Source organism: Phoxinus phoxinus (assembly GCF_949152265.1).
Source record: "Phoxinus phoxinus genome assembly, chromosome: 9".
Classification (NCBI taxonomy): Eukaryota; Metazoa; Chordata; class Actinopteri; order Cypriniformes; family Leuciscidae; genus Phoxinus; species Phoxinus phoxinus.
Window position 1 is genome coordinate 31,165,503 of NC_136884.1, and position 26,169 is coordinate 31,191,671.

Genomic DNA, 26,169 nt, shown 5'->3' on the forward strand with positions numbered 1-26,169 from the left:
TGTGTGCCCTCCCTCCCTCCCCACACACAAAGAGAGACAAAACCACATTCAAACCAAAATATCTGACTTCCTGTTGGTCGGAGCTAATGACTGTAAATGAGAAAGTTGTCCGGATCGATAAGCACAATATACAGACCGAGTTTTGTGACTGTAGGTAAAAATACCCCCCCCCACTTTAGTCAAAAGTATCTTGAAAGTAACACACTTCCTGCTGCCAGTTGGTGGCGCTATAACTTTGACTCATAATAGTCACATCCATGTGATCGCCCTCTTACAACAAACACACTGCTGAAGTTTCATCAAGATCAATAAATGTATGAAGACGTTATAACACATTGTATTTTTCTTTTCTCGCCATAACTTCGTTTCCTCGCCACGGCCAAACCGTTCGAGATATCAAAAATCCGTCCGCAATTTAGCGTCCTCAATGTCTTTACTTCATGCTGACCGAGTTTGGTGGCGATAGGATAATTTTTCTTGGAGGAGTATATCAAATTCCAGGGGCATGCATTTTCATACAGCCCATAATGGCCGACTTCCTGTTGGACTGGCGTAAAACTTAGAGCACGAAAGTTGTTCGGCCCGATTAAATATATATGTGTACCGAGTTTCATATTATTACATGCAAACGTGTTTGATATATGGACCAAGTTTTCGGACCACGTTCAAGGGGGCGCTGTTGAGCTCCCCTGCCACGCCCGGGTACCAGCTTCAGGCCGGCCCTGATGGCCGCAGGTTCTGACCTGTGTGCAAAGTTTCAAGAGTTTTCGAGCACGTTAAGGGCCCCAAAAGTGCTCGAGAAGTCCCACACAGCAGAGAAAGGGTTAAAATAAAGCCCCCCTCCTCTCTCACACACACAGACACTGAGAGAGACTGGCAAAATTCCCATCAAATCACATTCAAACCAAAATATCTGACTTCCTGTTGGTCGGAGCTAATGACTGTAAATTAGAAAGTTGTCCGGCTCGTGGAGATAAATATAGATACCGTTTTTTGTTACTGTAGGTAAAACTAATACCCCCTTTTTGACTAAAGGTGGCGCTACTGAGCCCCTTACCACGCCCATTTCTGAAACTTTGCACAAGTGTACTAGGCAATAAATGTAAAGTGTCTGTCGAGTTTCATGCAATTTCAAGTATGCTAAGAGTCTCAAAAACTTTAAAAAAGAATATTAAAGTTTGATGCGTTGCCATGGCAACAGTATTTAAGATATCAATAATCCTTTCACAGGTCTACATCTGCCGTGTGTTTACATTATACAGATGAAGTTTGAAGCAAATCGGTAAAAATAAGAGGGTGATTTCAAAGCATTTTGAAAGTGACACACTTCCTGCTGCCAGTTGGTGGCGCTATAACTTTGACTCACAATAGTCACATCCATGTGATCGGCCTCTTACAACAAACACACTGCTGAAGTTTCATCAAGATCAATTAATGTATGAGGATGTTATAACACACTTCCTGTTTCCAATATTCGCCATAAATTTGTTTCCTCGCCACGGCCAAACCGTTCGAGATATCAAAAATCCCCTCGCAATTTATCATCCTCCATGTCTTGACTTCATGCACACCGAGTTTCGTGGTCATCCGATGAATTCTCTAGGAGAAGTGTTTCAAATGCCAGAACATGCGTTTCCATACAACCCATAATAACCGACTTCCTGTTGGACTGGCGTAAAACTTAGAGCACGAAAGTTGTTCGGCCCGATGAGATATATATTTGTACCGAGTTTCATATTATTACATGCAAGCGTGTTTGAGATATGGACATGTTTTTGAATCCCATTCCAGGGGGCGCTGGCGAGCCCCCCTGCCACGCCCGGGTCCCAGCTTCAGTCCGGCTCTAATGGCCGCGGGTTCTGACATTTGTGCCAAGTTTCAAGAGTTTTTGAGCACGTTAAGGCCCCCAAAAGTGCCCAAAAGGTAGTAAAATAATAATAATAAAGAAGAAGAAGAAGAAAAATAATAATCCGAAGGAAAACAATAGGGCCTTCGCCTTTTCAAGGCTTGGGCCCTAATAATAGTTAAGAAGAAGAATCCTTTGGAAAACAATAGGGCCTTCGCCTTTTCAAGGCTTGGGCCCTAATAAAGAAGAATAATCCGGAGGAAAACAATAGGGCCTTCGCCTTTTCAAGGCTTGGGGCCTAATTAAAGCTGCAAGCAGCGATGAAAGGGCCCTCGCACCCGTGCCACCGCCACCCGGTGGCTTTAGGAAGACAGAGCATGGTGGGCAATGTGTATTTAAGTAGGTAAAAATAGGAGTATGTCAAAGTCAGTTACAAAAATGTCCTTGATTATGGGGATAATAGCATGCGTTATAACTCAGATAAGTGTTGCTAGCATGTTTAGAACTCAATGGCATATTAAATATGTCGCTAGTAATGCATCACAGTGTAAAATGTGTCACTTCCTGTCGACAGTAGGTGGCGCTATTACTTTAACTTAAAATTGTCATGTAGATGTGTTCAGGGCAGGACTCTTATCAAACGTGTGAAGTTTGGGGCAGATTGGACATTGCCTTCTTCAGTAACACCAACTTCCTGTTTCATTGCATTAGCGTGCTTTAGCACTTAGCTAAGAATTGCTTGCATGTTTTAACATGTTTCTAACATGTATATAACTCAATGGCATATTTAATATGTTTCTAGTACTGCATCACAGTGTTAAACATGTCACTTCCTGTTGCCAGTAGGTGGCGCTATTACTATAACTGAAAAGTGTCATGTAGATGTGTTCAGGACAGGACTCTTATCAAACGTGTAAAGTTTGGGAAAGATTGGACATTGCCTTCTTTAGTAACAACAACTTCCTCTTTCAATGCATTAGCATGATTTAGCACTTAGCTAAGAATTGCTAGCATGTTTTAACAGGTTTCTAACATGTTTATAACTCAATGGCATATTTAATATGTTGCTAGTACAGCATCACAGTGTTAAACATGTCATTTCCTGTTGCCAGTAGGTGGCGCTATTACTATAACTGAATATTCTCATGTAAATGTGTTAAACATGAGAATATTCAACCGTGTGAAGTTTGGGGTAGATTAAACATCCAATGCCAGAGTTACAGCAAATTCCTATTTAATTGCATTAATAGCATGATTTAGCACCTAGCTAATGTTTGCTAGCATGTTTTAGCATGTTTCTAGTATGTTGTTAACATGTTTAACACTTGCTGGCACTTTTTTGTATGTTATTAAGAGTCCAAAACAGTGTTAAACATGTCACTTCCTGTTGCCAGCAGGTGGCGCTATAACTTTGACTCACAATAGTCACATCCATGTGATCGGCCTCTTACAGCGAACACACTGCTGAAGTTTCATCCAGATCAATTAATGTATGAGGATGTTATAACATACTTCCTGTTTCCAATATTCGCCATAAATTTGTTTCCTCGCCACGGCCAAACCGTTCGAGATATCAAAAATCCCCTCGCAACTTTTCATCCTCAATGTCTTGACTTCATGCACACCGAGTTTCGTGGTGATTGGTTGAATCGTCTAGAAGGAGTATTTTAAATTCCATTGCATGTGTTTTTTAAACTACGCCAAATAGCCGACTTCCTGTTGGGCTGGGGTAAAAAGTCAGAGCACGAAGGATATATGAACCGATGAGATCTATAAGTGTACCGAGTTTCATATTATTTCATGCAAGCGTGTTTGATTTATGGACCAAGTTTTCGGACCGCGTTCCAGGGGGCGCTGTCGAGCCCCCCTGCCACGCCCGGGTACCAGCTTCAGTCCGGCTCTAATGGCCGCGGGTTCTGACCCGTGTGCAAAGTTTCAAGAGTTTTTGAGCACGTTAAGGCCCCCAAAAGTGCCCAAAAGGTAGTAATATAATAATAATAGTTAAGAAGAATAATCCTTTGGAAAACAATAGGGCCTTCGCCTTTTCAAGGCTTGGGCCCTAATAATCCTTAGAAAAACAATAGGGCCTTCGCCTTTTCAAGGCTTGGGCCCTAATAATCCTTTGGAAAACAATAGGGCCTTCGCCTTTTCAAGGCTTGGGCCCTAATAATTTTTGTCCCCAATAGGGTTTTAGGGTTAAACTGTTGTAAAGCACTTTATTGACAGTATTCTGCGCACGGTGTCGCCTCTCTTCCACTTGTAACGCTCTCGTTCCAGCTCCAATTCTCTCTGGTGGCGTTCCTCTTCTTTCAGCAAGAAAAGATGACGGACTTTCTTCTGCTGTTCAATGACGGATGAAATCAAAGTGGTAATCTGTTGTAGAGAACTTTTCTTCTCTTGGTGGGATTCGCTAGCCTTTCTGTTTGCTTCAACTACTGGATGAATACTTGAAGTCCTTCATCACTGATTTCTACTGCAGACCCAGAAGAAGGTGTGGAGCTGTCATCAATACTGATGCTGATGCTGTTGTTGTCATCAGTCGCTGATGAAAGATGATAGACAACATTTAGGACAAAATGTCAGAAATAAAAAATACATTTGATAGACCTTCGTAATGACACCACATCTATTCTAGGCTGCTTTAAGGAATATTCCTGGTTCAATACAAATTTACTGAACATGAACAGCATTTATTAGCCTGGCTAACGCCAGACCCAATTCTCGTTGAGACTTGGGTCTGGGAACCACATGTGCATTTTCTCGTATTTGAGAACGATGGGTAAGACATTTTTGTGTAAACTATGACGTTCAGCGACTATTGCCGTTTGTGCAAGATAAACATGAGGGTCGAAGGTATATATGGATATAAACAAAGTGCTTAGTTGTGTCTCATAGATGTCGTCATCGTCTTGCTGCTCCCTCCCCGTTCTGTGATTGGTTCCCTAGATGAGGCGAAAATCTGGTCCATGGTATCCAGACTGCCTTTCAACATGAATAAAATCGCGCTGCGCAAAGGCAGTATGGGGAAACCCAGGCTAAGCATTTATGGCATAATGTTGATTTGTCCTTTCTTTAAAAAACCCCACATAAGATGAAAATAAGTTGTTTAATTTCAGTTTTATCAAATTCGGTGTACTTCATTACTAAATACGACTTAATACTGTAAACTCCGTTATCCCAGTAAACAAAAACAAAAATATTTTAAACATGCTTCAAATGCTGCTCATTGAGTTTCATGTTCATTGAGCTGTTCATGTTGTTCAACTCATTTTGAACATGAATATTGCGGTAAGATTTGCACATAACTTTTATTGTAAAACTGAATCAAAAACTAGTACTAAAACATCTACCGGTGTAACTTGGTTTCCTTGAATTATGTTTATTTATTCATGGGTTTCAGTCACGTGACTTTTTTTGTTGTGATATTATTGGTGATATAGTGACATTTATAGTGACATTTGTTTAGTTATATTTAGGCTTACATTTACACATTGACTGATAGGCTACAGACAGAGAGTATACATATAGTGACACATTAATAGATGCATAGATATAAATATATATAGACAGATAGATTAATAGATACATAGATAGATTAAAATATATATAGATAGATACATAGATAGATAGACAGACACATAGATAGATAGACAGATAGATAGATACATAGATAGATAAAAATAACATTATACACAGTGAGGAGCCTAGAGGTTACAAGCTTCACACATTAGAAAAATACAATAATAAAAAAACAACACATTTTTTAATGGGTCGTTGTCAAGGTTGTTTCAGATCAACACCTGCAAGTGACCACTAGGTGTCACCTTTGAGACGGGTGTCGGATTGTCTCGAAGCCTCGACACAATATGGCACATTTGCTTCAACTGTTTAATTGTTTCACGAATGTTTTCGGTCGAAGTCCACAGTAGTCAATTGTCGAGTTCACGTGCGTTACATAGTTACCTATGATCACGCGCGTGAACTCGACAATCGACTACTGTGGACTTTGACCGAAAACAGGAAGTAAATACAGGTATGTGCGCTTGTTGAATTAACATAATTTTTATTAATATCTTTCACATCTAATACAGTCAGATTCAGCGTGTTCACTCTGAAGAAATCACTCAACATGGCTGGGCACTTGTAATGACACATCAAGGATGATAAGAGAAATAAAAGCAGGTTTAAAACGTGCCCCATTCAAGTCAATAGGGTGCAAATTTTAAAAAGAGGATAACACTGTGTAGGCAACACCGATTTTTGTCTTTTTCAAAAAAGAAAGTCTCGGATTCGTATTTGGATTTGAGAAATTTCATGACTATGTCTATGGCTTATCATCGTTCACAGCAAAGACGGAACACAAGCCTTTTATTGCGATCATCAGAAAAAATCTGAATCAGATGTCTCCACAGTGTCTGATCAGAGCTCAAGCAAATAGCTGAGGAGACAGCAAAAGATCCAGTTCTCCAGGCTGTAATTGAAAATCTGAACAATGTCTGGTTCAAAGTTTCCTGCTCGCAATTCTACAATGTTAGAGCTGAGCTCAGTGTGCCAGATGGCATTCTTCTGAGAAGGGACAGAATAGTTGTTCCACAAGTGCTGAGAAAAGAGATGCTTTCCAGGATACACAAGGGACATCTTGGAATGGAGAAATGCAAAAGGAGATCCAGGGATTCAGTCTATTGGTCTGGAATAAATTCTGACATCGAAAAAATGGTCACTACTTGTGAAGTTTGTCTGAAACATCAAAACAAGCAAGCAAGAGACCCAATGATCACAACAGACTTACCTCAGTATCCTTGGCAGAAAGTAGGTACCAATCTGTTTCATTTCCATGGTAAAGAATACTTGCTGGTAGTGGATAACTTTTCTAGTTTTCCAGAAATAGCCCTGCTGTCTAACTCCTCAAGTGCATGTGTGATATAGCAGATTAAGTAAATTTTTGCCAGGCATGGCATTCCTCTGGCTGTAGTGAGTGACAAACGACCCATGTTACAATTCAAAGGAATTTCAGGACTTTGCTGCTCACTATGATTTCAGACACGTGAGTGACCTCAAGTCCCCATCATGCTCAGTGTAATGGGAAGGTAAAGGGAAAGTGTAATATGTAATGGGTGTTACATATGATTGTCCTCTAGATGGCAGCAGTACCAAACATACAGTTAGCAGATACCCAAGAGTGTAAAGGGGCACAAGGAAGTGACAGAGAGAGCTAAGCTCGTTGCTGCGTTCCAGTCCACTTTTAGACACGCACTTGCAAACTTCCCTAAGTACTTCCCCTCGGGGGAATCCCTGCCGCCATTTTGAAGTGCGTTCCACTTCGTAAAGTGGATGAGGGAAGTTTATCTGGACAGACCCTCGTTCCCTTGATTTTGACAGAGGGAGTCTACTTCATATGTACACTTCAGGCACCTATATGTCCAACAATGCAGTACGATTGCGACGTCACCACAGATCTTGTCTAATTTTTTAAAATATAAAACAACCCAAGCACACCTATATACATTTGGATGCTGCATTAAACAAATTCTTGAAGGGGAATTTTTTTAAATAATAAATCAACTCCATAGCTGATTCCAAGTGATCAAGGGCTTACTGTGCGTTCACACCGGACGCGAATAGCGCGTCAAATTCGCGCCTGCCGCGTCTAGTTATACGCTTGACCACTTTGTGTCCATTCGCGCTTCAAGAGCGAAATTTATCGATCATTTATCGAGAGTGTCACCGCTCTGTATTTGCTCTGGAGAGCAGATCATCGTAGGGATCATCGTCACCGTATTTGGGTCCACCAGACCCTTCGGAGGCAAATCCAGTTAGGCGAGTTTCCGAATTTGCATCAAACGTGTGAATGCACAAAAAGCACTACATAAAATCATTTGCGCTTAACGCGCCAAACGTTAGTTTTTTACGCGGGTAACACGTCTTTGCATTGACTTAACATTGAAATCACTCTCGCCTGACGCGCTATTCGTGTCCGGTGTGAACGCACCATAAGGACGCTCCAAATCAGCCCATTGCAGTTTCCGCCAGTAGTGGGCACTCGTGCAACGTAAGCAATGATGTACATCCGAGTGAACGAGGCGGAGGGAAAGTTAGCATGTGAAGGGCATGAAAATTTTGGACTGGAACGCAGCCCTTGTTGAAGTTGAGTGTTCTGGGAATAAAGAGGCTAGAAAAGATGGGTGTCCTTTATTTTGCCCTGAAGGTGGCAACCCTATCAACACAGTTTCACTGATGATTCAAAATCATCCCAAAACACAGGATCAACCCTAAACCCAGGATAGAGTGTGTGAGTGAATGTGGTCTGGACTGTGTGTATGAGGCTCATTGTGTCAGAAATGCTGTAGAAGGACAGAGTTCCTGCGCTGTGATCCACATACACTCCTATTCTACTGATGATGGGCTTTACAGGGAGTTCAGTCTTTATGTTGTTGTGTATGAATGAGTATCTGGAGGCAGTGCAGAACAAACTCCAGGACTGATCATTACGTCCAAACACACACTCATCACCGTCCCCCTTCCTGCTGATGCTCTTATATGACACTGATATACACACATATTCTCCACTCCAGTCAATCTCCCAGTAACAGCGTCCACACACTCTCTCTCTACACAACACCTGAGGCACATCATCAAATCTGGCTGGATGATCAGGATACGGCTGAAGCTTTGGGTAAGTGTTAGTAATCACTCTGTTCCTCTCAGACAGACTGAGGCGTTTATTCACTGTGTTCAGATCCAGAGTGAAATGATGGGAATCTGATGGAGAGAAAAACACATCAGAATCAAGAATTCTGAATCATCTTTCTGATATCCTGTGCAAATCATCATTATCATCATCCATCAAGACTCCCCTTTATAATGACATCCTAATTTATAAAAGACAGTAAAGACATTATGTTAATAAACATTTCTATTGTAATTGACAAAGGCAAATAGCTGAAACGTTTGTACTTTTTTATCTCCTACTTGAACCTAATAAACCTTTTTGCATTTTCCTATATTAAATCATTTAAAATAACCATTTCTATTTTTCATTTCATATTTATATTTCAATCTTTCTGCTCATCAAAAAAATTCTGATGAAAAACACCTCCACACATTCCAAATTTTTATTTTACATTTAGTTTGCTCAATTGCTGCTTATTGCACTGTTATTAGACTGTCCTTTTTTTTTTTTTTGGTTTATTTTAGGATTATTAAAGTTTGTTTAATGTTCGCTGGTTCCCACCTCCTCCTTCCCATAACAACGAGGCTTTCCTGTAGCTCAAACAGTTGAGTGTTGGTGCTTGCAACGTCAAGGTTATGAGTTTGATTCTCAGGAAAATGTATATTACTGCGCCGAGTCGAAGTGCTCCCAACTGCTATTCCGCCTATCCATTTTACTTAGAAAAGCGCCACGTTTTATTTTGTGTCACCATACTTGGTCGTGTAACTACTCGTGTAACTATATTTAAATAGGGAAAACATGGAGGTGTTTGGTCGCTTCTAACTTCATCACTGTTTGGTCCCTAATTAATTTATTTATTTATTTAATTTGTTTATTTGTCAGGGACAATGTACAAAATACATTAATCTTGCGAGAAGATGTTTTGTACCAGAGTTAGCTAATGCTATTTTCCATCTGCAGTCCCCGGGCAGGTGCACACAATATTAAAACATTACATTGCAAATAACTGTCAGTAGCACTAACAAATACATGCAATATTAGCTAAACTATGATCATTTAAAACTAGATGTTTAAATGAAAAACTAACCAAAAAACCATAACAGCCTAAAATATATACAACAACCAAAAAAAAAAAAAAAAAATTACTTCAATATTACATTTGTATACTTTAAGTGTGCTGATGCTGACACAGCTGGTTATCGAGAATGTATTTCTTTAAGTTTCTAGAGAAATTAGAGACAACTTTAGACTGTCTGGAAGTTGATTCCATTGTTTAATGGTTTTAAAAGAGAAGGCTTTCTGTGCAAAGGCAGAGGATCTTTTCGGGATAGCACAATTTCTCTGAGCAGTGGAGCGGGATGTTCGGTTCGTTTGTTCCGAATAAAGTTTTATGAATTTTTTCATTGAAGGTGGAGCAATATTATTAACAATTTTAAAAACGGTTCTTAGATTTGTATATCGAATTACGGAGTCAAAACTTAACATTTTATATTTACCAAGAATATTGCAGTGATGATAGCGAGGGGCTTTTCTGTCAAGCACCTTTAAGGCCTGATTATAGACCGATCTGAGCGGTCTGAGTGTGGTGTCGTTGGCCTGAGACCAACAGGACAAACAGTAGGTGATGTGTGGAGAAATCATTGCATTAAAATACATGAAAGATGCTTCAGTTGTCAAACTATTCCTAATGTGTCTAAAAGTGGAGATATTATATTTAATAGTGTTGCACATTCTTTTAATATGTTTTTTAAAACTTAGAGTTTGGTCCAAATGGACACCTAGATATTTTATCTCTGTCACGATGTTAATTTTTTGTCCATTAACATAGATGTTAGGCATATCTTTAACCTTGTTGGACTTAGCGAAATACATTCCAACAGTTTTTTCAATATTTAGAGTTAAGCAAGAAGATTTAAGCCAGTTACTTATTTTGTGGAACTGGGCTAAGCTAAGTGCTATCAAAGTGTCACCGCACGCCAGAGTGATTAAGTGCAGCACTGAGACGAGAGAGGTACTGTATGTATCAACTCATCTTAGTTAAGGGAATAACATAGTTTAATATGAAAAAACGGTGAGTATCCCTTTAATAGATTATCACAAACTGCAGCTAATCAGCAAACAAGAAGGATTAATTTATTTTGTTGTTAGAACACCCCCTTTTGAAAACATTGCTCCCCCCAATGTTTTCTGACCGCCCCCGTTGAGAAACGCTAATTTACATGATCAACTCTCAAACTGTTCCCTTTCGAAGGAAACTCGCACTGCGTCGAATGACGCTTTGGGGAACGCCTCAGGCGTGACAGGTGTCTGAAATCACAATCAAATCACGGCAATCACATTGACCGGCGACAGCCCGTGAATCATTAACGTGAATGATTAACGTGCGACCTGGAAGTATATAAGGGCGCCTTGCAAACATGACAAACCATCTTTTCGTCTTCAGGGACTGTTTTGTCTGTAACCGCTTTTGAAAATCAGGTAATTATGAAATGCACTGAGAAGGCTGAGTGTTTTCAACTGTGCGTTTTCTGTCTGGGAAGGAAGAGCGCGCACAGGCAGTTCCTGAGGGAACTGCCTGTACAATTGCGAGCGTTTTTCTTTGAGAACGCTCCGATCTCGTCTGGCCCTCTCCTTGAGAGAAGAGGGCTCAGCGTCTGGGTGAAAAAAAAATAACATAAAAAAGATCCCAGATGAAGCCCGCCGATCGCCTTGAGAGGGGTATAATACTCTCAGGCGATGCGGCAGCTGACGAGAGTAAGCAGTGAGTGCTTTTCCGGACAAACAGCCATCAGTGGTGATAATCGGTTAGATCCTGAATCTTCTCAGCCACCCTGCCCCGTGTATGCTGAACTGGTGGTGTTATGGAAACGCTCCGCGGGCAGGCTCAGCTGCCGTGGCTGCAAGTTGGGAGATAAATCGCTCACTATGAGAGCGTTTTTTCCCCGGTCATAAAACCACCAGCTCAGGTGAGCCTTTCATTTCTTCCCGATCTCATACTGAGATGGAAGAACCCATACTCTGCCCGTGTCCACCGACATCAGCGGGCTAGTCTCACTGATGTTGAGGTGATAGGAGAGCATGGGTATGTGTCGATGGCGCCCATTGACGAGACGTTTGCAACTATCTCGTGTCTGGACAGGCGTCACTGAGAGCTCCAACCCTGCCAGTTGAATGGCAGAGCATACACGCCAGCGGGTCAGGCCGGTGCTGCCCTGCACACCATGGCGGTGTTGCAGGTACACCAGGCCAATCTGCTGGGGGATCTCGACCAGGGGGTGGGGCCCCTGAGGCGGTTACTGAGCTGCGCCACGGAGTGAACCTGGCCGACATCGGGGAGAAGAAAGAAAGGCTTTCTCCTCGATTCGCTGGTTTCGCCCTCTGAGCTTTTCGGCACCTCCGTGTAGGCGGTGGCTGGAAAGTTCAGAGAGGCGAGGGCGCGCTCAGCTGTATTAGGACCTACATACCGCTGAGATCCGTATCCACACCCAGACAGACGGGAGGGCCTGGCCCATCATGGTCCGGGGACCTTAGACAGGGCCAGAGAGCCATTGTCGCCTCTCCTGCGCCTCCTCCGTGGAGGAGTAGATCGCAGAAGAGGCGCAACTCCCGCAAGAAGAGGAATCTGAGGGAGGTGATCCAGCACGATTGCAAACAGCATCGGCATGGATCACCTCCCCTGAGGGCGTGATTATATCTTAGCCCTCTCCTCTCTTCCCCGACTCCCCAGACGCTTTCTACATCAGGCCTGAGGCTGGGCTCATGGTTAGAACAATGTTCTGATGGCCCGCCTCTGCTTGGTTAGTGAGAGTGCCTCTTTCAGGCATGTAAAGGTGGTAGACCCCATGTTCATAAAGAACTGTCTGGTAAGTCTTCACTTCGCACGCTGCAGGTGAGCTGAGTGGTCTTTAAGAGTAATTTTGTGTGCAACTAACACTAAAATGTATCTCTCTACAGACCTCGTTCCCTGTATAGAGCTATGGGGTCACGTAAGGTACATTTTTGGATTATTAGGGCCCTGAAATTCCCCTTTAGGTGGCTAGAACGACTATTTTAGCCCTCGGGCTGTTAGCCACCTCAGGGTAGGGTAGTTGGTCTCTCTCCCACAGGATTTTCATCGTGGAGCATAGACTGACGCTAGTGCTTCAGATAGATCTTATGTCCGGTCCCTGGGACCGTCTGACTTCCTTCCTGAGTACATCGCCCCCTTGAGCTCTGTTTGGGTTTTCAGTGGGCTGAGCAATTCTGCAGCCAGTTGTATGAAATAATAATAACTATTTTTCTAGTAAGGCTGTGGCTCCTCCGAGGCCTCAGGTAGATCTATGCTTGCAGGCTGGCCCTCACCAGGGCCGCCTCTGTAGCTGGCCTAGGCTGTGCCAGGGATAGTGGAGGCGCTCTGCTTAAGCATTTCTGCCTCTGAACCTTCACTTTGTGAATATAGGTTCCTAGCATCCCTGTATGACATCCTCCTCCAATGGGAGTTGTTAGGCCAAGGCCCGCCCCCTTCTCTGCATTCTGGGGCGACAAGAGTAATGCAGCGTGGTGCAGAGGCATGGTTTGTAAAGATCCTGGGTTAGGCCTCAAATAGGCCTCCCCGGTACAATGTGTCTTCATTGAGCAGGGTTAGGCCGTCTTTCGCCTCACGAAGAGACTGGGTCTGTCTGCCCGACCCTGATCCAGTATAGGCTTTACTCACCTCGCTGAGCTACTGCTCGAGCGTCGGGTTGTAGGTGGTTGGCTCACAAACAAGCCCCACTCCCCTAGGTTGGGCACAGATACATTTTCTGTCACCCCTAGAGCCACTGGCAGGCCCGCACCCTGGTAACCTCAGGGTGTGGTGGAGAGTACTCCCCTGTGATACAGGGCAGGTCTGAGTCCTTCACTTTCAGTTCTGTATTATCCTACCTCGCACCACTATGGCTTGGGTTGAGCGGAAAGTTCTAGCCTTCACTTCTTTTTTGGTCAAAGTACGCTCCCCTGAAGCCAGAGCATTGCCATGAGCTGACGCCCATGCGTACAGATGGTAGGCCCCTGACTCTGGGGCCTCCGTTGAGGCAGAGTGGCGTATGTTGTACTCACCTTGCTTAAAGGGTGCTAGCGCTCGTGCTGAGTACACTGCCATGGGCAATGTGATTAGGTACCAGAATGCTGTAGGCGCTGTGTAAACAGCTTATCTGCCAACGAAGGCTGCGCCGTTAGGTAGTAGGCCTCAGCAGGCCTCCTGAATGGGCAGCCCCCAAGAGGGCGCTGTAGGCCAGCTCACCTCATGTGGCTGGCCTTGGTGGTTTGGGCAGTTGACTCACTGATGGGTAGTAGGCCCTAAACAGGCCTCCTCGGAGGTGAGTCCCAACATTGTGGGACATACTTTATAGCCGCGACCTGGTAGCTAGCTGTAATAGGCATCCTGTCAGTGGACCCAATAATTATGTTGGTGTGGTATGATTCCCAACAGTGTACCTTTGGAGCATAATTGACTTGCTATCAGCTAGTAGGCCCAACCAGGCCTCCCTTATAGGCGAGTCCCCAGTGGGCTGGCCTTAGCAGGCGGCCTTCGAACCGTCATCCAGATTTAGGGCTCATAGCTACCAGTTGTTATAGATTGCTATCAGGTAGTAGGCCTCCTCAGGCCTCCCTGAAGGTGAATTCCCACATACGCTGGCTATCAGGTAGTAGGCCTTACCAGGCCTCCCTGTAGGCAAGCCCAAAGGACAGGCAACTGGACAGCTAGCCTGACTTACTATCAGGTAGTAGGCCTCACCGGGCCTCCCTGAAGGCATGTTCCCACATGATGTGATTATCAGGTGGTAGGCCTCACCAGGCCTCCCTGAATGTGAGCTCCCAAATATCGTGGCTGTCAGGTAGTAGGCCTCACCAGGCCTCCCTGAAGGTGAGTTCCCACATGCTGTGGTTATCAGGTAGTAGGCCTCACCAGGCCTCCCTGAAGGTGAGTTCCCACATACTGTGGTTATCAGGTTACAGGCCCCACCAGGCCTTCCTGAGAATGAGCTCCCACATACTGTGGTTATCAGGTTACAGGCCTCACCAGGCCTTCCTGAATATGAGCTCCCATATACTGTGGTTATCAGGTAGTAGGCCCCGCCAGGCCTCCCTGTGAGTGGTTCCCCAATGATGCTGGGTTCTGGAAGCTAGTGGCCGCTCGCTGTCAGTTCAGCTGGCCTTATTAGGCTGCTGAAAGCGAGCTCATGCCCTGGCTCAACTAAAGTGTTCGTCCTCTGCTACTGGTTCCCTCCCGGAACTTCCTACTCTGCCTACAGCCTGGTTTGCCTACCAGACGGTCCATTGCTCCCCTCAATGAGGGTCACTATGAGTGTTTGGACTCCTGAGTCTGGTCAGACGGTCATAGGCCTCTCGTGAGGCCTCCCAGTTAGATCAGCCCCTAGGCCTTCACAGGCCTCCTCAGTGTTTGAAACACAAACACTGGGTAGATCCGTGGATCGAGTAGAGAAACTCCCCTCTCTAGCAAGGGTTGTAGAGCACTATGCTGAGTCATACTCTCCGGGATATCCCGTCTCTGAGATCCGGGCTGAGTGGTTCTGCCAGCTTCGCAGTCCCTCGAGTTGGATGCCTTACCTAAGGCAAATGTCCAGAGGCTCTGTCTCCGGACAGACAGGAAGTTGGCCAGACTGAAGTGTCCGACATAAGTGACACCAGGTCAGGCCTTCCTGGTGGCATTTCGGGTGGTATATTCCCCCGAATAGTGACTGGCTGGGGTTCCCTCGGGTTCCCTAGCCACATTCCCTAGAAGGGACCCCTTCTAAATTGAAGTTGTGGTACTAGGCCTTTGAGCAGGCCCAGGTAGGCCTTCGGTAAACATCGTTTGGAGGTTCTCCTGTTAGGCTTATAGCTTGGGCTATGACCGTAGGGAATGCTGTCACTGACAGCCCAGTGTGACCTGAGGGTGAGTGGTTCTAGCATTTCATTTGAATTTGCTGGTTCTGACAGTTGTCACTGCCTCCTGGCATGCACTCCCTTTAGCATGGCGGCGTGGGTATATCGTTCCCCAAAGCGTCATTCGACGCAGTGTGAGTTCCCTTCGAAAGGGAACGTCTCAGGTTACGACTGTAACCTATGTTCCCTGAGAACAGGGAACGAGACACTGCGTCTCCTTGCCATGCCTCGGGGCCTGTCTACCAAACAGTCCCTTCAGACGAAGGATGATTTGTCATGTTTGCAAGGCGCCCTTATATACTTCCAGGTCGCACGTTAATCATTCACGTTAATGATTCACGGGCTGTCGCCGGTCAATGTGATTGCCGTGATTTGATTGTGATTTCAGACACCTGTCACGCCTGAGGCGTTCCCCAAAGCGTCATTCGACGCAGTGTCTCATTCCCTGTTCTCAGGGAACATAGGTTACAGTCGTAACCTGAGACATTTTCCTTCACCTTCAACAAGAATAACATGAAGACACTCAGTGAGTTTTTCTGTTTGTTTTCTTAGCGACTTACATTGTAGGAAGTCGTTCCTGGTTCTGGGAACAATGTTGGTGAAAGTGACTGTGGAAATCAACAGATATAAAGAGTGTTATTTATCACGTCAAGACAAAACGATCCATGCATCCGTTCCTAAAACATTTCTTCTACATGATATGAGATGATGGAGGATCATTTCTGAGAGCAGATGAATCTCCAGGACTTTACCTCTGTCAGAGATCTTGAGCTCCTCTTTGCAGAAATCCTCCAGTTTGTCTCTCAGCTGATTGACATATTCTCTCACGGCATCAAAAGAGGAGAGAGAACTGAAGGGATTGTCATTTATGTCTGTAGATTCAGGAGGAGCTGAGAGAGACTGGAAACTCTACAGAAAACAGAAATGAAAGCTCATCACCTCCACACTTCATCAATAACCTGCACTACTGTCAGATTTGTGCGGCTCTTGTTGATTTTTAGTAACTCCTCAATCCAGCACTTTCACAGCATCAGCTTCATTCTTCTCATATTCATTATATCATGTTACAGCTACAAGTTCTAGGGTTTGACACTTACACTATATGTGAACTTTCTAGGAAAACACTTGGATGATCAAACATCTGCCAATAACATACATGTAACAGATCAAGTGCGTCAATGTCGTCACATGGCAGGGTTGAGTAAATTTTACCAGGAAAAGCAGTTCAAAGGCAATGAGTAGATTGACCATTATTTATAACTTTTGAGCAGTTTGTGGCTCTGAAATTCAAAAGGACTCTTAGGACACGATCCCAATGTCAGGTTTTGTGGTTTAAATATGCTGAAGCATCGCTAATATACAGCCTCACTTCCTGTTTGAGGACTTCACTGTCAAATTCATTAATGTGTTAATGAAAATTATTATAAAAGACTTCAGCAGGTTTGAAGACTATCTTATTTTGGTAAGCATTACTACAAATGTGTAGTATAAGTCAAAGATTGTAAAAAGATAAGTAAAGAGATGATGGGAAATCTAGCGTAGTGAAATGAAACAAAAAAAAGGTTGCTGTCTGGAAGCTCATATCTTTCAGAAAAGAGTTTCCTCAGAGATTTCCAGAGCTGAACTGCATTTTGTAAGTGTGTCTCTTTCAAAAGAAGATGATCAGATGAGAGTCTGACTGATGATGATATAATAACCAAACACGCAGATCAACACTTCAGTCGACGGCTCATTCTGCTGTCATGAAATGTTGCTCTATGAGTCTCTTACTCAAGTCCACTATGACCCTGTTCTTCTAGATCTGTGTTACCTGCAGGAACTGGATGTGATCCTGTGTGTGTGAAAGCTGCTCCAGCTCAGCGTCTCTCCTCCTCAGATCATTGATCTCCTGCTCCAGTTCCTCCAGTCGTCCTTCAGCTCGACTCACTGCAGTCTTTTCCTGATCTCTGATCCGCTGTGTCGCCTCAGAGCGGCTTCTCTCAATGGAGTGGATGAGCTCAGTGAAGATCTTCTCACTGTCCTCCACTACTGTGTGTGCAGAGTGCTGTTAGGACACACATCACAATCACACAGTGTCTTCAGTGAGTCCTGACTGAGACGTCTCAAACTTCTCTTCTTCTCCAGACTCACCTTATGAGACGCCACAGCCTCTCTCAGTTGCTGAAGATCTTTCTCTCTCTGCTGGATCCTCTGCTGGAACGACCTCTGCGTCTCCTTCAGCTGGTGCTAAAGGACAAACCAATGACAGGAGAAACATCACACAAATCATCAGGTATACAGATATGAATCCAGTATCAGTATCAAGTGGTGAGATTGAGGAGATCTTGCTTGATAAAATTATAGGTTCAATCATAAGTGCCAGGATTATTTCATCATTGCCTAATTTTATAGGGATAGTTCACCCAGAAATGTAAATTCTTGCATTGTTTACTCATCCTCATGTCTTTCCAAACTTCTCTTGCAGAACACAAAAGAAGATATTTTGAAGACTGTCTCTGTTTCTAAAGCCCAAATCAAATATGATGACACGTCAATAACAATTTGAAATTTTTTTTCTTGTCGCTTCAGCAGACTTAAGGTGTTCGACTCTCGCGGTACTTTGATGTCATACACCGCAGCGCCGCTTCAAGTCGAACACACCTTTAGGCTGCATCCAAAATTACACACCCTCTTGAGCTGTACTTATTCTAAAATAAGTAATTACTTTATGACTGCTAAAAAAGTATGTTCTATAAAGTATGAATGTAATCCAGATGTACTACATTTATCATGTTGTCATTATCATGTGACCTACCAGTGTCAGTTGTGTCACGTCACTGCCATTAACAAATATTCTCCTTTGGCCTCATCATGGGATAGTAAAGTGTTCATTGTATCCACACTTCAGAATCTCACTCGAAGTAGGAGGTCAACCAGGTACTTTTTGTCTAGTCTTTTATGAGTACTGTGTATTAAGACATACTTCTTTGTCAAATACTGTTTTTCACCTACTATATAGAAGTGAAGTATGTGATTTCAGATGCAGCCTTAGATTACCCCCTTGAAGTTGTATGGATTTCTTTTATGCTACATTAATATCCTTTTTGAGGACTGAAACTTTAGGAACCTATTGACATTCAATATATGGACAGATGAGACATTCCTTAAAATACCTTCTTTTGTGTTCCTTAGAAAAAAGAAAGTCATACCAGTAAATGATGAATGATGATAATTTTTTGGGTGAACTACTAGTTTAAAAGGGTTTTAAATTTATTATGCTTTTTTTACATGTTCATCTTTCTCTAGTGTGTAATGTTGCTGTTTGAGCATGAAAAAGCTCCAGTTATTCTCTATATCAGTGTCACTGTTTCTGAACTCCCTGAAACGCCTCCACTGTAGTCTTCAGTTTTCTTCCGGGAACGAACACGTCACAATATCCCGGGCCGTATCCAGGCCAGATTCAGATCAGACGGTTATTATAATGAGATCGAGCCTCCGTTTGAGGACAGCAAGCCAAGCTCATTAACTATTAACTGTTAAGAATGGATTGGCAGGTGAACTCGAGAAATGACAGTTGTAAGAAAGGTATTAAATCAAGAATCACCACTGTGAAACATCCTGCATAATTCATGCTTGTGAAGGTGGTTCAGGTTGATCAGCCTGTTCTTCTTTGTTGTCAGTATCAGACTCAGTTTTGAACTGATACAGCAAAACTTCACAGTTAGTGTAGTTATAGTAGTGTATGCAGCGTCTCCCCAGCTGATATTCATCGTTTACGGTTAGCCGTGTTACATTTCTGACACACGCTTTAAGCAGTAGACCAATCACAACAGACTGGGGCTGGCTAACCAATCAGAGCAGCGATTTTCAGAAGGCAGGTTTGAAGAAACAAACTAAAAAGCAGACATTAAATTATGTAAACGTATTCTAATAGAGCCCAAAAACAACATTATGAACCTGTAAATGAGCTTAACCCCCTGGGGTCGGCAAACGCGCGGGCGCGTTTTGCTCGTTTTTTTTTACATAGCAGCAAAATAGACCTAAAATACTCAGTCAGTTTTGGTCATACAGCCTTAAGAAATATGAAAAAATAAGCTGTTAAATGTCTACTTTTTTATGTGTCCACTTACAATCGAAATAAAACATTGTGCTTTTGTAAAATAAAGAAAGTAAACAGGGAGTGCTTTCTGCCTCTCCGTCTCCGTGAACTTTTTTTCTAAAGCACTTCTCTAAACTCAAACAAAACTCAGCGAATACTATTCACTCAGACATGAGCTATATATCTCTATAATCATTTAAGTGTGTAGTTTTAAATTATCTAATTCAAAACTAAAAGAAATATTCTCTGTTTATGTAATCTATATATAAAGAGCGAGAGATCAGCCGTCCTCATTATCTTTCTGCCAGCTCATTATCTGCTAATGTGACACGCCCATCGACAGCGCGCGCGCTATTCAAATTCTAATCTGAAGCAACACATGCAAACCAGTCAACGCCCACAACAGCTGGAGAACACACTCGCTGTGAGGAATAATAATATCGTGATAATCCTGGAAATGTTACCTCAAACGTGCTGGAGTAGCCGAACAACGGATCCAGCTGCAGATCATCAGTAAGTGCTTTGTTCTAATCGCGATATGAAATGGTGTCTGTAAACCGCAAAAGACTGTATAAATTTGAATCGCGTTTCTGTGTTTGAATGAATGCACAGCGCATGCTGTTGTTTACTACAGCTCGCGCGAGTTTCGCTTTTAGCAAACTATCTATATTGCCTACTGAGATGAGTAAAAATCGACTGAATACGTTTAAATAAAATGTATTTGTATAAGCAACATATTAAACTGCAAATTAACATGTATGCCCTAATATAGGCTATATTATAAAAGACCATAGGCTATGTTACAGACGAAATATGAAAGACAACATTTCGTTTTGGATGGATTATTTATAAAGCTTTTACTGCCACATCAAAACCTAATTTACAAGGTGCAAACAAAATCTTAAAAGGTCAATATAAGCCTTCTCTATAAATTATTTTTGTGTTTTATTAGTGACAAATTTGGGGAGAGGATAGCCTACATAATCCAAAACGTTCTGAAAATACGAATGAGAATTAACTGCACAATTAGAAATGTTTACCTTGGATATTATACAATTTATGTATACAGTTTGTGGAAAAATACACTTTTTTTCAAGATGTTTCCAACTCTGAACCAATTCTGTAGTAATATATATATATATATATATATATATATATATATATATATATATATATACACCGGTGTATATATATGTATGTATGTATGTATGTATGTATATATGTGTGTGAGTTGTCTTTGCATTTTTTCTTGTAGCCACAGTGACACCTAAGGGTCATTAGTATGCAGCATTAGCAGGTCTTCTTTGTCTCCTCAGGTGTAAATGAGGACATTATTCATGACCTTGTTGGATCATTCACGCCCACCTGCATATTGCCTTTCCAAACAAAAAGTGTCTTACAAAATTTAAATCAATCTATTGTTTAATGTGAATGATTAGCCCGGATGATTTTCAGATCATTTTGGAGTAAAAACTCTAGCCGACAACATCCATTAGTCAAAAGTATTGTGGGAATATGTGAAGTTGGTCGTTTGTGGTCTTATATCAGAACATTTAAGTTTGAGTTTTTTGAATAACCACGCATAAATAATATTCTCTCAAAAATGCAAACATGTACATACATGTTGCTCACATATTATGATAGCCATGTTCGTGCTAAATAGAGTGTAATTACACCTTTGCCATTAATATGTTTATAAGCAACTGAAAAAAATACAAATATCAGGGCATATCAAAACATCTCAAGGACCCCAAAAACACCTTAGACTCCAGAGGGTTAATGGGACTCTTTAAGTTCATACCTGTTTCTCTGTCCTCTGTACTGCAGCTGACACAGTGTTGTGGTTTTTATGTTCATCCATCACACACAGCACACATATACACTTCTGGTCAGTGCGGCAGAAAACATCAAGGAGCTTGTTGTGTTTCTGGCAGATCATCTCCTGCAGTCGTGCAGCGGCATCAATCACTTTATGTGGCTTACGTGAGTGAAATTCCTCATGAAGGTCAAAATGAGTTCGACAGTAAGACTCCAGGCAGGATTTGACGGCTTTGTGTTTTCTTCCAGTACAGACGTCACACTGCACATCTCCAGCTCCAGCGTAACAGTCAGCAGCAAGTTTAGTCTTCTTCAGTTTCTCCACCACTTCAGCCAGCATGGTGTTTTTAGCTAAAGCAGGTCTTGGACTGAAGGTCTGTCTGCACTGAGGACAACTGTAGACTCTCTTCTGATCCTCCTGATCCCAGCAGTCTGTAATGCAGATCTTACAGTAACTGTGTCCACAGGGAATGGTCACTGGATCCTTCAGGAGATCCAGACACACTGAACACAGGAACTCATCCTGAGAAATTCTGGCTTCTGCCATTTTACTGCTTGAAGACAGAGACACAAACACACAACAGCTCAACTGCACTTCAGATTCACTTTCTCTGAACTCGTGTGATTCCTGTTTCCTGGTTCTGTGTTTGAGTGCCGTGTGCAAAATAGGGTGGGCTGTAAAGCAGTTTCCTCATTCCTGGTAAGTTTTTAGTTTCTTTGTGTGTTCCCACACACATTGTGTTTAATCAATCTCAGACACACACCCAAAGAATATAAGTTGCATAGAAGCCAGGCAACACCCTTTAAAGTTCAGTAATTCTTTATCCTAAATACTACACGGGTACTGCAGGACTGAAAACTGTGTCCAGTTCCTTCAAGTCACCATGAAATCAAAAAGGCCAAACCTTGTTTTTATTGAATATTGCAGTATGTATTATATTCAGTATGTATTATAAATGATTCATCCATAGTTATTTTGTTAAATTCATGTGTGCTCGTAAACTTTAATCAAAATAACTTCTTCTCTGAAGTTCTCTGATGATGTGTTTACTGGCGTAAGGGCGGGGCAATCTGTCACTCATGTGATCCACCAATAGCAAACCACAACTATCCAATCAATTCCCCACGGACAAAATTAAGTCCAGCCCTACATTTGTTCTTGTTCCAGAGGCCGTTTCACTCAGATATACATCACAATAGCAACGCATCGTAACCTGAAACATACTGACAGTAATACTTCGTGAAGGTTTTCACTTTGAGTATAATTAAATATTTCGTTTTTTTTTAGAAATGCGCACCAACAGTTTCTTCATCTTCACCAGCCGTATGTTTGTTGAGAGTGTGTCTGTCTGCAATCCTGTGTTTGTGAAAATAAGTCAGGAGTTAAGTTTGTACATCATGCCAGGGTTGAGATATAGAAAGTGTGTGACGCCATGTTCCCACTGTATAACGGTGGATGACTCACACCAAATGTGTCTAACCCTGTGTCCTAACAGACACGATGTGCGATAAGATTCCAACGACAAGCAATAAGTCTATCCATTGGGACGTGACTATAAAATGTGACAAAATACCTTCAGCCAAAAACAGCCAATCAGAGCAGCGTGTGGGCGGGGTCTTGTGGCAAATGCATGGCAACAGAGATTAATTCAATTCAATTCACACTTATTTGTATAGCGCTTTTTCACAATACACATCATTTCAAAGCAGCTTTACAGAAAGTGCATGAGTCCATATTACAATTAAGAGTGATCTGTTATCAGAGGTAACTGTTTATGTGATATAGGCGATGTAGCTCGACTACGCCACCCAATTGAAGAGCTGGGACTCGATTAAATAAGTAACTGCAAGTTCTTTTAGTTTGGTGGGAGCAACACAACAGATTCACCAAGACAACAAATTCAGTAAAAAAATATATTTATTATAATCTCTAATTCAATAGAAAAATGAGGTGCCCATGCACACACACACACTCTCTCAATCAGGCTCTTAAACCTATTAATCGAAGTAAAAGATGGACATCAGACAACACGTTCAAGGCCACTGGAAGTCCATAAGCGGTCCCTCTCTCACAAGTCCGTCTCACGCCAGGCAGTGACGTATACGCAGCAGGCCACCTGTCAATCACCGCACGCACCAGCACAACACTCACACAACAGGAAGAAAGCCGCCAGTATCTCCACAATAGATAACAAACACAGCATTAGCACAGCACCACACTAGAAAGCTATCAATCGTGCAATAATCAATTAAAGTACTACAATCCGTAAATATAAGTTATAATGGTATGACTACAGTGGACAGACGTGGATCTTAACTTCGGACGAGGCAAGACAGCATAACTTGGGATAGAACGTCACTCACCCATAAACTGGGAGCAGACGAATCTAACCCCCAGTCTCGTTGAACAGCGCTCCTCGAACTACAGGACCAGAACGGACAAGGCGGGGCTCGGACAGCACAGCGGAGGACAGCAGCAATCCCAGCGCAACAGAGGACGGCAGAAGTTCCAGCACAGCAGAGGATGACCGTAAGCTTAGCACAGCGGAGGAGACGAACAATGTGCGATGATTGTGGCAACAACATAAACAATCCAGCAATGACGTGGGGACAGAGTTGCGATGACAGTTCGTGGGGCCGCAGACACACACCACCACAGCTCCTTCGCTTTTTTAAACAGTCTGTGATTTGAGGTGGCAATCACCAACAGCTGTCCAACTAATTAGCTGTGGTCCGGGCACCCAGGAGAACACGGGGGCGTTACCCCACATTCCAAAACATGGTCAAACAACCACCAAAATAATAACGTGAATAAAATAAAATCACAACAAAACAACAAACCAGTGCCAGATAAACACAAGAAACACATGAAATAAAATGGACCATAATCTCTCCATATGACATTTAAGAAGTTATGTATTTCAGAAATGTACATATACAAAATCACAGTTAGCGAAAAAGGTATTATTTTAAATTATGGATTTTTGAAAATGATCTTTCATGTAGTGTGTAACATAGCTCTAAGTGAATGAAAACATCCTGCAAAGTTTTACATCTGAACGAGCCATCGCACAGTGGACAGTGCCTTCACTCACCCGGAAGCCGTTTTCTCTTGTCGCCGTTCTCCAGTGGCCATCCGGCGATCGACACGATATCCTTTCTGCTACTGTTACGTTACACAGTCTGAAAGAACATAGCGAGCGTTGTTCCAAATGCCTCGCTCAACATGCGCCACGTGCGGATCCCACCTGCACGAGGGCGACGGGCACTCGGAGTGTGTTTCATGCCTGGGTCCTCCCATGCTGAATCTGCACTCTCTGCCAGTGGCTTCTCTCTCTGCGAAAGCATGCCTGTCTCGGTGCTGCAGACAGGGCTAGCTCTCTCTAAAGATGGGGACGCTCTTCCTTTTTCCGCTCTACTTTTACAGAGGAAAATGAAGCGCCACAGCCAACGGCAGCCCGAGAGTATGGAGCTAAGCGAGCCCACACCGGCCGTGCCCCCGCACCCACGTGGCGGGCCTAGTCTCATTCGGTGCATTGGACGACGAACACGATGACAGCCTCTCCATTGTGGCGTCTGAGGAGGAATGGTCGGGCTTTGTCGACCACACCCTCGTCTCTCAGTGCCAGAGTCTCAGCTACCAGGACCAACTCTGATGCGGAGATGCTGAGAATCCTCACCGCGGCTGTCGCAGACCTCAGGCTTGAGTGGGCCTCGCCCGAGGAACCACCCCAAAGTCAGCTGGACTGCTGGTTTTTGCCGGGCGCCAGCAGGCTCCTTGTCACAGACCTGGCCGTTCTTCCCCGAGGTTCATCAGGAACTCACCAAGACGTGGCGCGCTTCATATTCCGCACACACAAGCTCCTCCATGTCCGCAACGCTCTCCTCTGTGGATAGTGCAGCGGAAAAGGGCTACGAGTCGCTGCCGCTCCTCAAAGAGGCCGTTAAAATCTCCGGAATCTAGAGCGAGTGCGCCTGCGAGACAGAGACTGTGCTCCAAACCGTGTAGCGCGTGCACGGCAGAGAGAGCAAGAGACCGCGCGCGCGTGCCTCATGAAGGGCATGTAATATAAAATATATATATAATATATAAAATATTTTAGGTTTTGTTATGTAACTGTTAGTGGTAATAAAAGTTTGATGATTATTCTATTGGTTTGTGATTTTTCATTTCAGATCCATTAAAAATTAAGCAATATAAATAAATATATATTAACGTTTTTAAAAGAAGTTTAATTTTCGGTTTCGGTTTTCGGCCAAGTGCATCCTAAATTTTCGGTATCGGTTTCGGTCCAGAATTTTCATTTCGGTGCATCACTAATAATTAGATTGACCAAAACTCACCAAGGGTCGAGAGCTCTTGAGGATAACATGCCCAGAAGCACCGCAATTTTAAAAAACCCTAGGTCAACGTTCTTCTGCTTTTAGCCATAGATAAAGTCGATTCTGCTTGCATTGGTTCTGGAGAGCTTGCTTGCCCTGGTTGGCGAGAAGAGCTGCTTGGCTGGCCCTGGAAGGTCTCTAGACATCCGTGCATATAATGGGTCACTCTGGTACAAGCTGAATGAATTCTTGAGGCTGATGGAATCATCGTATGCAGCAAGATGCAGCCGGAGTTGCGTAGATAACCCTTGTCTGAAAGTGTTGATGAGAGAGCTCTCGTTCCAGCGACTTGCTGCTGCGTGGGTTTACAACTTGAGGGTATAATCAGTGATAGACAGCCTTCCTTGTTTTAAATGGTGTCACAAACAGAAGAGGAGACAGCAGATTCACAGATACTGGCTCTTTATTATATTGTACAAACACAATAATACTAATAAATTTAGTTTATGATGCACTTTACATTTCCAC

General features: G+C 43.1%; 1 protein-coding gene across 2 annotated transcripts; it reads right to left on the bottom strand.

The window, feature by feature from the left end:
• Window positions 1-4,874: 4,874 nt before the first annotated feature.
• LOC307004667 (tripartite motif-containing protein 16-like protein) lies at window positions 4,875-21,964 on the bottom strand. Of its 2 annotated transcripts, XR_013799096.1 has the most exons (7): window positions 21,302-21,964; window positions 17,553-17,648; window positions 17,233-17,466; window positions 16,175-16,331; window positions 15,983-16,030; window positions 6,636-8,605; window positions 4,875-6,545 (listed from the first exon to the last, which is right to left on the bottom strand). XR_013799096.1 is itself a non-coding variant. In XM_079624058.1 (6 exons), exons 1-6 carry the CDS (start codon window positions 21,863-21,865, stop codon window positions 8,064-8,066), a joined length of 1,641 nt encoding a protein of 546 aa, XP_079480184.1. In that variant the 5' UTR covers window positions 21,866-21,964; the 3' UTR covers window positions 4,875-8,063. The 2 variants fall into 2 exon arrangements, 1 of the variants encoding a protein (XP_079480184.1); XM_079624058.1 differs by having other exon boundaries at window positions 4,875-8,605.
• Between the last annotated feature and the right edge of the window lie 4,205 nt (window positions 21,965-26,169).